The sequence below is a fragment of the Epinephelus moara genome, chromosome 18, assembly GCF_006386435.1.
Source record: "Epinephelus moara isolate mb chromosome 18, YSFRI_EMoa_1.0, whole genome shotgun sequence".
NCBI lineage: Eukaryota > Metazoa > Chordata > Actinopteri > Perciformes > Serranidae > Epinephelus > Epinephelus moara.
In genome coordinates, this window is record NC_065523.1 from 2,036,417 (window position 1) to 2,049,988 (window position 13,572).

The 13,572-nt window shown below is 37.7% G+C and overlaps 1 protein-coding gene across 1 annotated transcript in view; it reads left to right on the forward strand.

Annotated features, from left to right (window-relative positions):
• Nucleotides 1-13,572, forward strand: part of si:ch211-195b15.7 (synembryn-A) — a 28,716-nt gene that overhangs the window by 4,778 nt on the left and 10,366 nt on the right. The window contains exons 3-5 of the mRNA XM_050069154.1: nucleotides 2,448-2,974; nucleotides 5,946-6,081; nucleotides 8,824-9,012. Coding sequence (XP_049925111.1) covers nucleotides 2,448-2,974; nucleotides 5,946-6,081; nucleotides 8,824-9,012 — 852 coding nt within the window. The remainder of the gene's footprint in view (nucleotides 1-2,447; nucleotides 2,975-5,945; nucleotides 6,082-8,823; nucleotides 9,013-13,572) is intronic.

Below are 13,572 nucleotides of genomic sequence, written 5' to 3' on the forward strand. Positions count from 1 at the left end.
CTGTATAGAAAAGAAACAGATAAATGTTCTTTTTTACATGGCCAATCTTTCCACCCAACCCATCTGAAAAAAAGCCTCCCCATCAGTCAATTTAGTTGTATCCGGAGAATTTGTACAAAACAAACAGACTATGAAAAACAAGCTGATGAACTAGAGCATAGATTCAAAAAAAGAGGCTACCAGGACAATTGGATAAAAACTGCCCGAGATAGATTCAGCGGATTAACCCAGGATGAATGCCTAGTCAAAAAGGTTAAAACCTCAGCAAATAACCACCCTAGATGCTATTTAACATACTCATGTCTAGGAAAGAATTTTGAAAAAATCATTAACAAACATTGGCACATCTTAAGTTCAGATCCACTACTCCAAAACATCTTTAAAAATTCTCCTAGAGTGGTGTATAAACGCCCTCCCAATCTGAGACAAATGCTGGTAAAATCTGATCTGAGACCAGCCAGAAACCCAACTTTCCTTGAACTGCCTCCTGGCAATTATCGGTGTGGTTCATGCACTCAATGCAATTTTACATACAAATGTACCACGTTTAACCACCCGGTAACTGGGAAAACAATAAAAATCAGAGGTACCATATCCTGCTCAACAAAAAATGTTATTTACCTCATAAAATGCCCTTGTGGTATAGCATATGTAGGCAAAACTCAGAGACCTTTAAAAACTAGGATAGCTGAACACAGGAGCTGTATTCGAACTCAGGACCAGCGTAGCCCGGTGGCGGTGCATTTCAGGGAGGCAAATCATTCTATTGCCTCCTTGAGATACATCAGTATCGAGCACGTAAAACCCCCAAGATGAGGAGGTGATCTGAACACCCTCCTATTAAAAAGAGAGTTTTTATATCTTCACCCTCCAGACTCTTTCCCCTAGTGGTTTGAATCAAGAATATGAGATCAAACACTTTCTTTAAAAACGATTAGGCTTACTTGAGTGATGAATTAACATATTTTTCTTATTTTTTATATATTCCTATATTGTTCTATATGGTTTCGTCGGTTTACATGTCCCAGTAGACTACTTGGACATGACTGTGAACACTATTTTTGGTGTTCAGGATCTGTGAGCTTAATCATTTGATTTTTTTCCATTGATGAGGTCTATTTAAATACATGAGATAAGGTTTTGCTGCTAAGATGTATTTTTGATGTTTTGTTTAACTGTGATGATTTGCTAACTTTAATGTTATTCTGTTGAAGAGACTAATAGCCCACGCTGATTAATTGAATATAATCCACTTAATATGATTGCTGCTCATGATATATTATTCTATGTTTTTTTTTTAATTGTAGGTCCCCTTTTTTCTGATGGAATTTTATAATATATATATATATTCTTTTTCTGATGGAATTTTATAATATATATATATATTCTCAGAGTGTTTTTGATGTACTTGTACTGAATTGTTACCCTGGATTGAATTTGATGTTTGCTTTTTCTGGTCGATGTTTTTTTTAAAAAATAACCCCAGATGATATTTGGATGATTAACCACACCTGTTGCACACAACGTTATAAATAGAGGTGTGGTTTTCATTTTCCAACATTCAGACCTGACGAAGATCCCTCTAGGATCGAAACGTTGTTCATTAAAGTTTGTGGCATGGAGTAAGTGTGCAGGCTCTACCTCTTTTTCAAAAAAAGGAAATATGCCTCTGCCCCTGTTTGGGAATATTGCCACTTATATATTTATCTTGACATGACTTCTTCTGACTACACAAACAGTTTATTAGCCACTTAATTTTATTCAGCACATAATTTCTGCTTAACCCACTGATGTCTCAGTATCCTCCACCAAGCGTTATTGAGTCCTCCAGCGAGAAGGGTGCTTATTTCCTATCTATTCATTATTCTATGAGCCAAACAAGCAGGGTGGAGGGTATGCACATCCCAAAAACTTTTACAGCTGCTGGGTCAAAATAACAAACCAGTCCAAAATTCAGACAAGAGAACCGCACACTGTGTTAAAAGCTCCTAGCAATTTTCGATCTAACAGATATCATCATCAGACATTGTCAAATTTATTATTTAAACCCAGCCAGACATGTCTAAGTATGCTTATTGCATATTAGAAACACAGCATTGTAGGCTAATGACATACATGCTACAATGACTTCTATCACCAGTAGCTCAGCCTTTACATTACATAAATATAGTCATATACCATATACCCTGGTAAAGTGTAAGGAAGAAAAAAACATGAATACTGCCTAAACCTAGTAGATGTAGTAGATAAACAGACAGCTACTATAAAGGCATCTTGTAGCATTAAATTATATTCCATGCAAGAGTCTACTTTTCAATTCTGTGTGTGTATTGTATATCCCTGTTTTTCCACCTCCTATTCCTTATTTTGCTCCTTTTCTCTTCCTAATGATCCCTTCTCAGCCTTCATTCCTGTAATGTTTTGCTGTCAACTGAATGTTTCTCCAGCGTCTGGCCGCAGCCCTACTGTGCTTCATCAGTACTCAGCTACAGCCAGCGGTGTTGAGGGTTTGCCTGCATACACTGCGTATCCTGTCTCGCGACCGGCGGGCCCTAGGGCCCATGGTCACTGATAGCGCCCTTTGCACCTTTGCACACCTGGGAGGCATCAGCTCACTGCAGGAGGAGGGAAGCACTGAGGATCAGACTGTCAGAACACCCAGCCAGATCCACAGAGGACCAGAGAGTCACTGTGAGGGTACTGCAGATGCTAATGCTACACCACGATCGGTTTCCTTCTTTGCTCCTGTGGAGGTAGACGATGCTGCCACCACTGATGGCTCAGTTCGTCATAAATGGAGAGGTGATGGAGGTCATGTGGTGCTTGCCCGTGGGAAGAAGGACACCCGGAAGGAGAACAGTGAGGAGGAACAGAAGGAGGAGGATGGGGAAGTGTGTAGGAAGGAGGCCATAAAAGTCTTGTGTAATGTCATCTACAACAGTCCCAGGGCACAGGAGAGGGCCAACACACTCAGGTGATACTAACTAAAATTCAACCATTATTAAAGCTTGTGACTGTTGAAACACTGGTGAAGTTACATACCAAAGCTTAGTAGTTTTTGCAGCTCTATGTCAGTAAGTGCAATAAGAGTTAAGTCCCAACAGCTGGTTCCATTTTGGATGCAGTTCCAGGTTGGCAAACACCTGGCACGCTGATGCTTAAAGATATGCAACGCAGGATTTTCCTGAAAATGGTGTGTAAAGTCATATAGAAGTAATCCCTCTAATTCATCACTTCTGACCCACCCAGTGTTTGATGGTGTATTTATCTGCAGAGACTCTGCCCTCTGACTGGATTTTCTTATAAATATCTGTGTATAGGATGTTTATAGTCATGTACCCCCACAGATCTCAGGTGAGGCTGGGGCTTTATAAAAAGGTAGCAATGAAGTGTCAGACAGTAAGCAGTGGGCATCCAAAAGACACACTAGCCCCTTTTACACTGCCAGATTTTCTGCGAATGTTGCTGAGAGTGTAAACAAAAGTAGGTAGGCGGCATTTTGCTGCACTCCCAGATTTTGTTTTTATATTGCCAATGCTGAAAGAAAACTGATTGGGCTTTCCTGCAAATTTGCCCAATTCCTGTTTAAAAAGGGCTACTGACACATGTTAAGTGGGGGGGTCTGGGGTCTTATTTAGATTTTTTTATATTTATTTTACATTTTCTCTTGTTGTTACTTTCCCATCAGAACCCGTTAATTTAACCTGTGTTCCAGCAATTTCCTGTTGGTTCAGAAATAAAATTAAATTGATGTTTTTCTAAAATTCAATTCGCCACCCCAGAAATTGTAAACAATAAAGTTTGCATATATGAGAAAACTTCAGTGATTTCATTAAATAGTTACATACTAATACTTAAAATTATTCTCTAAATAAACATTCTTAAAGAATCCCAGAGAACAGACGCCTGCAGCAGCTGCCGCTTTGCGCTCCTCCTCTCCGTCTCTGTGCTTTTGGCGCAAGACCTGCAGCACCAAACCACATTTAAGATTTATCTAAATGAATAATTGGAGCTGCAGCATGGGAGATCTAAACATTATTTCAAGTTGAGTTTTGGTTGTGGAAGTGGGAAAGTAATTAAGCATCTGTCTGTTTGTGCCGGGCACCAGATTCAGCCAGAGAGTTGGAGGGAGACAGTGTGATTTTACGCCAGACTATGTTACTTGTTATTAAGCTTAATGGTTAGTTATTGCCTACATTAGACTGGCTGTATGAGATGTTTTAATAGTGGTTTAATCTCCCAACAGATACAAACAGTACAAAGATTTAGGGCAAACACTATTGTTACCTTGCTGTCCAGAAGGCAGGTCACAGGGAGACATGATGCTGCTCTGCTGGGCACTTAATTGAAGTGCATTAACTGTGGTTTCTGTGACAAGGGACATTGAGGAGGGAGGGGCAGGGGCTCTTGTGGTCTGGCAAAATTAAAACTCAAATGCAGTTGTCAGGCATCAAAACAGGCTTTTAATGGAGAATTGATGCCATGGGCCAAATTTAAAAAAAATATATACATAAAATTAGAAAAAGAAATAGTAAAGAAATGTCTCGATTCAATTTAATTCAGTTCAATTCAATTCAATTCAATTCAATTCAATTCAATTCAGTTCAGTTCAGTTCAATTCAGTTCAATTCAATTCAATTCAATTCAATTCAATTCAATTCAATTCAATTCAATTCATCAGTTCAATTTTATTCAAAAAGCCTAATATCACAAAACACAATTTTTGTCAGGGAGCTTTACAACACACAACAACCTTTGTCCTTGGACCCTCACAGCAGATAAGGAAAAACTCCCCCAAAAAACCCTTTAGCCGGGGAAAAAACATGGTAGAAACCTCAGCAACAGCAACTGAGGAGGAATCCCTCTTCAAGGACAGACAGATGTCTTACATCTTATCTAGTCAGAGTGCAAAAGGGAAGGTGCTTGGGCATCACCTGGGTTCTATCTGCACATGCCTGATGAACACCAACATTTAACTGGTAAATTACTTCCTATCAGAATTGAGAAGACCCTGTTCTTGGACACATATTGAGTACTTTGACATGGAATGGCATTCGCTAACTGGCTGTGTGATATATGGACATACAGACTTCACCTGTGTATACTGATTTAGTATGAGTAGATACTGATTATTTAACCAAATCATTTTGCAATTTTTTTCATGCAAGTATTCTTTAAACTGGGGGTGGCAGTAACCCAGTCCCTGGGAGCTTGATTTGGGAACTGGAGAGAGGCTAGTTCAAGTTTCTGTTCAGACCAAGTATAGAGTGTGGACTGGCAGCTGTACTGGTGCCACTTTGCCTCCTGGACAGTACTGAGGTGCCCCTGAGCAAGGCACTAAAACCCTACACTGCTCCAGGGGCACTGTGCCCTGGCTGACCATGTGCTACTCCTTCATTACACATGCTGTGTGTATAACAGGGATATGCAAAAGGCACATTTCAACTTCCAGTTACCTTGTGGATTGGGTGGAAAGAAAATTAGCCGGGTCTCATCCACTAATCGGAAGATCAGCGGTTTGATCCCCAGCTCCTCCAGTCTGCATGTCAAAGTATCCTTGGGCAAGGTACTGAACCCCAAATTGCTCCTGATGGCTGTTCTATTGGTGTGTGAGTGTGTTAAAAAACACTGAGTAGCAGGTATGAATGTATGAATGTGTGTGAATGGGTCAATGTGACTCGTAGTGTAAAAAACACTTTGAGTGGTTGGATGACTAGAAAGGCGCTATATAAGTGCAGTCTATTTACCATATTACCATTTGCAGTCCATTTAAAATAAAATTGAATTATAAGGTGAAAAATTAGAAATTAAATAAAAATAAATTAGTCAGTTATATTTAAATAATATTAGATGTTCTACAACACAAATAGGTGATATGAATGATGCTCACTAGTTGCTGACCCATCCCAGCCTCACTTTTCTTTTCCCTCCTGTTTCCATGGAAGTCTTCTGCAGGGTCTGTGGGTGAGTCTGAAGCAGAGCGTCTGTAGCACGGTGCCGTCCAGTGGACAGTTTTACAAGCTGAGACTGCTCTTCTTACTGACAGCTCTGCGGCCTGAGCTCAGGCTGCAGCTACAGCAGGTAAAACACTTTATGGAAGGTCAGAGTGAATCAAATAATATTGTGTATTCTTTTGTTGTGATCCAAGAATTAACATTTGTGATCCAAACCAAACAAAACTGATAATGTGATCTCAACATTTCCCAAAGTTTCTTGTGATCATTAGATGAAGAGGTACCAGATGTTGATATGGTGGTCATCAGATACATGACAGTCTCTGGCAGGTTTGTCAACAGAATATAATAATAATAGTCTACTGCAGCTGCAAAAAAATAAAAGTTTCTGTAATATCCCTGGTGGTATTGCTTGCCTCATCAGAAGTTCATTTAGAAGCTTATAATGACCAGCAAACAACAGGCAATGTTTATTCCTGTAATACCACTATAGGGCCTGAGGTTTTCCTCGTGATACTCAGAAATCAGAAATACTTGTAAAGAACAGAAGTAAGAATAACTGTATGGAATAGACTTATGTAAATAAAAAGTAATAAAATAAAATAAAATAGAAATAAAAATATGCATTATGCAATAATGGTAACACTAGTACGTAATATATTAAGAATAAAATATATATCTTCACTGTACTGAGTCTGTAAGTGTGTAGAAATATACAAAATGTGTGCATTTTGCTACATTAGACTGTATAAACTAGTGTTACATTCAGAAATATAAAATATGTGTTATGCTATGTTCACTAGAATATAAACATCAATAGAATAAAAACAAGAATAAAAATAAACAAAAGACATATGTACTGTTATGTGCCTTATGTATACATGCAAGAAGTGTTGGTGAGGTTAAAGTTGTATACTGAATAATATTGCACAGCTGAATAACTGCATAGAATATTATTATTATTAAAAGTTTATTTATTCGGATAAAGGTGAGGTGAATCACCTCGTTTTCGAGGGGGTCCGACAAACAGAAATACATAATGCAAAATAATATACAAAATTAACAGCAATAACAAAACCAAGACAAAACACAAATATGAAATTACACAATACACCATAAATATGACAAACAACCAAAATGTATCGTAAAGATAGCTATACATATGCATCCATTAACCAGCCACAGTAGCAAAATGAATTACATTAGCCTAATAAAGAGAATAAAAAAAGAAAATCGAGTGAGTGATATAAAATTATATCATCAGAAACAAAATATAATCAAAAACAAAAATTAATAATCATCTGAAACATGAGCACTTCACCTCGAGATAAGTAGACAGATTATTTTTGAAAAGGTGGAAGGAAGTTAGGGAGCGTAGGTTTGATGGTAATCTATTCCAATCAGAGGGGGCCTTGTACTTAAAAGCTTTCTTTCCAGCAGTCTTACGAACTGTAGGAATGGAGTAATAGATAGATAGATAGATAGATAGATAGATAGATAGATAGATAGATAGGTACTTTATTAATCCCCGTAGGGAAATTGTCGTGTCCAGTGGCTAAGGCACATAAAAGAATACAAGGCACATATAAGACACATAAAAGAGTACAAGAACGAGTAATATAAATACAAATATAAATATAAAAAGTAAAAATAGAATAGATCTGTAATGAGCGCCTCAGTTTATATGTAGTGGAGTATGGAACAAATAATTGTTTTTCAATTCAATTTTTTAATTTTATTTATAAAGCCCAATATCACAAATCACAGGTTGCCTCACAGGGCTTTACAGCATACGACATCCCTCTGTCCTTAGGACCCTCACAGTGGATAAGGAAAAACTTCTCCAAAAAAACCCTTTAACAGGGAAAAAAAACAGCAGAAACCTCAGGAAGAGCAACTGAGGAGGGATCCCTCTTCCAGGACGGACAGACGTGCAATAGATGTCATACAGAACAGATCAACATGATAAATAATGAGACAGAAAGAGAGACAGAAAGAGAGACAGAGACAGAGACAGAGAGAGAGAGAGATGCAGGAGAGACGGTAATGACAGTAGCTTACAACAACATTAATGAAAGTAATAATATTATAATTATAATTCTGGCTGTTGTGGTACAATATGTTGAAAGTATATATTAATATCTGATAGTGTACATATGTGACAATAATCATATGTGTATAATAACAGTAGAAGTATGACTAATGATAACAGCAGCAGCAGGAGGCATCTGGCAGGACCACGGCAGCAGCACAACCACACACGTCACACCATCCAGGCACTGCTGCAATATAAGTTAACCTGAGAGACAGTGGAGCACAAAGGCTCCGGAGAAGAAGCCGAGTTAGTGACATGCAGTATATATATATAATTTAATTCAATTTTATTTATAAAGCTCAATATCACAATTTGCCTTGGGGGTCTTTTCAACATATGACACCGTCTGTCTTAGGACCCTCATAGCAGATAAGAAAAAGCTCCTCAAAGTAACTCAAAATTGTACTTAACTAAGTACAGTACTTGAGTAAATTCCACTGCTGGTACTGAGTCACATAGCCTAATAATCATTCTGTGATCAGGATAAAACATCAGAATAATTACATCATAGCCTCTACATCCCTTTGTTGAAATCAAAGTAACATTTATTTTATCATCATACAGTATATTTTTGTAGTACTCCCTAATCTCTGAAAATGCCCCATTTTGTCAAACACTGAACAGAACATAAGTCACAAAAGGTCTCAATAAATCATACAAAAGTAGACCTGCAATGTTGTGCATGACTTGTCTTTCCTGGTTGGAGTGAAAAATTTTCTTTTCTCAATCTCATGGATGGGTTGTTTACATCAGTGGATTATTTGCCTATGTTAGGAGCATGGAGTGTCAGTGCTGACCAAAGCCCTGGAGCAGTGCCTGGCTGTGAGGGGGGGTGAGGGATATGAGGTGCTGACTGACAGCATGACCCTTCCCATGTCCAAGGAGATGTCCCAGGATGTCATTGAGATCCTCAAGACACTCTTCAACATCACCCACATGGCCCACAGGCAGGAGCCAGATGAGGTAATTCCTTGAAAAGACACAAATAAGTTTAACACCTCACAAACTCACCATCTCACTACAGTACTACTGAATTTCATAGAGAGCTTCAACTCTAAAACACCATGCCCTCAGTTGGATCAAAGAAACTAGTGAAACCCACACTGTTTTCCCCCTAATGTTGGTGGTGAATTTAAGTGAGAAAGGGCTCTCCTCTGTTTAGCCCCTTTCAGATATGTAATGTTTAACTGTGCTAACTTCATCTATGTGTTATATTAAAGTACATCAAAGTAAAATTCAACTTTAATACAATTGGGGTGTTATTCCTGTAGCTGGGTCACCACCCTTTATCAGTTATGATAACATTGTACTCACCAAAATACAATATTGAGCAAAGTAAGACACAAGTAGTCAGATGATGACAACATGTAATGCTGGGTTCAGACTACACAATATCAGCCTGATTATTGATTGATTTTCTTTTTGTCTTCCATGACTTCTCCGTCACAGCCGTCACTTTGACCAATAGAAACACTGAGTGATGTGCTGCCATAAACAACTGCATGTCAACAACACCTCAGACTTTTTGATATTTCTTCTACGGATGTTACCATGACAGAGTAAAAAAGGAAAAACGATGGCATGAAATAGCAGAAGCACTTTAGTAACCTAGTGAGTGCTGCCATTAGCATCAAGCTAGCAAAGAATGTTGTTTCTTCATAATGGAGGATATAAGGAATAAGATTAACAAATAGTGTCTGGGCCTTTACTTACCAAAACTGCAGTGGGTACCAGCTTCATTTGAAACAGACTACATTAGAAACTGGATTTCTCATTCCCTCTGTATTTTTCTATTTTTATTTTTAATTCACTATTTGTCCTGTTCAAGTTAATGCATTGCACCATCATTTCAAACTCAACATTTCCTATATCTGTTTAAAATTATAAGTCCCTCATAATTTCAGTTAAGATAATCCATTTTCTAAAATGCTTTAATTCTGAAACATTTGCAAGAACTTCTTGTGGAGGATTCAGTGACTTGCATAGTTTGCAATTGGTATTTCAAATGTCGCTCCTGCCATATGGTGGCACTTTTTATGTTACTACAAAAAACAGTTCAGCCGGGAAATGAACAGGCATAGTGACTGAAATAATGATAATAATAACAATAATAAGGAGAAGAAGGAGACGAGGAAGAAGAATAGGAATAATAACAATAGTAATAATAACAGCAAGATTTTATGACTCCATAATGGCCTAATCTGACATACTGACTGTCAGAACAGACAAAAATGTTGTGTAGTCTGAACTCGGCATAAGGCAAAGTGTTATTATTCTACTGTCTTCTGATGATGTCGTACAATGCTGTAATCATTAAGGTTGGGCCGATATAAAAAAAAAAAAAAAATCAAACTGGTTTGATATTATGCCAAACACTGGACTGGACAGGTATACCGAATTGATAGCTGAAGGCTCTGGCTCCTGATCTACTTTTGGAGACTTTAGGGACCACGAGAAACCCTGCATTCTCAGAGTGCAGTGTTCTGGTGGGATAATATGGCACTATGAGCTCTCTAAGATATTCAGCTCACCAGTAACGGAGCCTGACCATTTAGAGCTTTATAAGTTAACAGTAGGATTTTAAATTCAATTCTGGATTTTACAGGGAGCCAGTGCAGAGAAGCTAAAACAGGAGAAATATGATCTCGTTTCTTAGTTCCTGTTAGTACACGTGCCGCTGCATTCTGAATTAGCTGGAGAGTTTTAAAGACTTACTAGAGGTACCTGATAATAGTGAGTTACAGTAATCCAGCCTAGAGGTAACAAAAGCGTGGACCAATTTTTCTGCATCTTTTCGGGTCAGGATAGGCCTAATTTTCGCAACATTACGCAGATGAAAAAATGCAGTCCGTGAGATTTGTTTTAAATGAGAATTAAAAGACAAATCTTTATCAAATATTACTCCGAGGTTTCTTATGGTAGTGCTAGAGGCCAGAGCAATGCCATCTAGAGAAACTATGTCATCAGATGACAATGTAACAATGTAATGTTACTTTAAACAGAAAGCAAATGTTTCATGTTGCGATATTTACTGGAAATGACATATATGTATGTATGCAATAGGCTACAGCCAACAGCAAGTAGCTTAGCTTGTTATTAGCTATGGACAATTAGCCTTCCAGAAACACTCAGCTACATCTCCCTCCAGTCAGCTGCCACTTTATTTAGGTTTTTGGAATGAAATAAGAAGTAATCATGTCGATAATTCCCCAGTTTAACTGAATCAGCTGTTCCTTTTGAGGGGCCGTACAAGACATATTTCATTCTCACCCTCTCACACACATAAATTCTCCTTACACATACATATATTTTCACTCTCATATTTATACATTTTCACTCACACATTCATATATTTTTACTCACACATTTATACATTTTTCTCTCATATTCATATATTTTATGCACACATTCATACACTTTGCTCTCATGCACATGCAATCATGTATACATTTAATACTATAAGTAATATATGTATGTAAAAGGAAAATGTATGTATGTTGAAAGAAAATATATGTATGTAAGAGAAGAATGTATGCATGTGTGAGTGAGAGTATAGTTGAAACGGAAGGAGTATAGTGGAAACGGAAGGCAGTCCATTTATCGTCTACATACTCCGGTACAGTAGGTGGCGGTATACACGTAATGAGCAATGGTTGCAACGCACCATAAAACCAAATGAAGAAGAAGAATTTGTCGCGCTGTGGTTGGCTGAGAAGGGTGTTATTGACGTGGGTCTGCTGTGGTGAAACTACAATGTTCTGAAGATGGACTACAAAATACACACGATGAGAACATATGGGGCGTACGTTCTCATTGTGTTGTTTCATGCAGGATATATAAACGTGGACAACGCGGTGAAAGATATTGTTTAATTACTAAGGTCGGAATTCAATTAAAAAAAGGAATATAGGCTACCAGCCACAAACTGAATCCCAAGTAGTGAATTAATTAAATGAATTAATGATATTACTAAAGGCTGGCAATACAACAACGCTCAAATGAATAAATGACTGGTGTAAACTGAGCATATGTTACGGTGCGTGTCCCCTCCATCCACAGCTGTGTTCAACTTGTTTGTTTTATAACAGGATAAACAAATATTAAATGCATTATTTTGTTTTTCCGTGTGAATAAAAAAAAATGGAAATCCACGTGCTTTTTCTATTTTCTTCTTCAAATGGGCAATTGGAGTAGTAATTAGACCACAACCAGTAATTAACTTGTGTTTGGCCTTTATTGTTAAATCAATATTATGTGCCCCAACTGCATAGATAGACAGATAAATAATAAATAATAATAATATTAATAATAAAAGGGACGCTGCTGTGCCTCGTGCGTAAATGTGAACAGCGTCTCTCTTTATGGGGAAACGTGCTTATTGTTTCTGCTGCGGGGTGGGGGTGCTGCAGGTATTTAATAACCTCAGGCAGATATCTTTTAACGTTACAGTCTTTTGTATTTTTTGTTATGATCCTTCCACTGTAGCTCTGCAGGGAACCACTGTACAGGGGAATAAAAAGTGGGAGGCAGTAACTTCATTGATTATTTAAATCTCCAGATACGCCAAGTATATGCGCATTTACGCACGAGGCACAGCAACGTTACTTCATTGATTATCTATCTATTTTTTTAGATTCAATTTTATTTATATAGTGCCAAATCACAACAAAACATAGAGCAGGTCTAGATAATACTATCTACCTAGGCCATAAGCATAGCCGATGCCAATGTTTTGAGATGCAGTAGGGGCAGATAATATAGATATAACAATAAAGGCGAAAAACAAGTAGGTTTCTGGTTTTGGTTTAATTTCTATATCAATTAGCCATTTGAAGACGAAAATGGGAAAAGCACGTGGATTTCCGTTTTTTCTCATTCACACGAAAATCGGAAAATTAAAATGATGCATTGTATATTTGTATATTTGTTTATCCTGTTATAAAACAAGTTAAACAAAGCTGTGGACGGAGGGTACACCAATAGTAGCGAAACGTTCATAGTTCGCATCTAAGTTTAACATAATGTTGAAAGTTGAAAAAATATATATGAACAAGTTATGGCATGAGATGTATAATGCTTCATAAACAGCGGTAACTTAGATGGTGATCTCCTTCCTTTCTCGGTCATGTTGATCTTTTTCTTTCCTAATCATTTGAGTTTGTGAATGGTGCGTAAATATTGCCGCCGCAATGACTTGTGGGATGGAATTATCTCCTTTCCTATCGCTTAGGAAGGTCCGATGTATCCTATGCTAAAGGAGATCTGAAAGGAAGCATTGAACCTCCTTTCCTTAGTGTTTAGAGAATTCGAACAGCTCTTATCATGGCGGCCACTAAAATACTTCCGGGTCATTTCACTCAGCTAGGAACCTTCCTAAGCAAAAAAGACTTTCCGACCGCAGCCTATGTGTATGTGTTGAAAAGTAAAGTGTATATATATGTGAGAGTGAAAATAAATGTATGTAAAGGAAGAGTGAAGATATATGTATGTGAAAGAAGAGTGAAAATATATGTATGTGAAAGG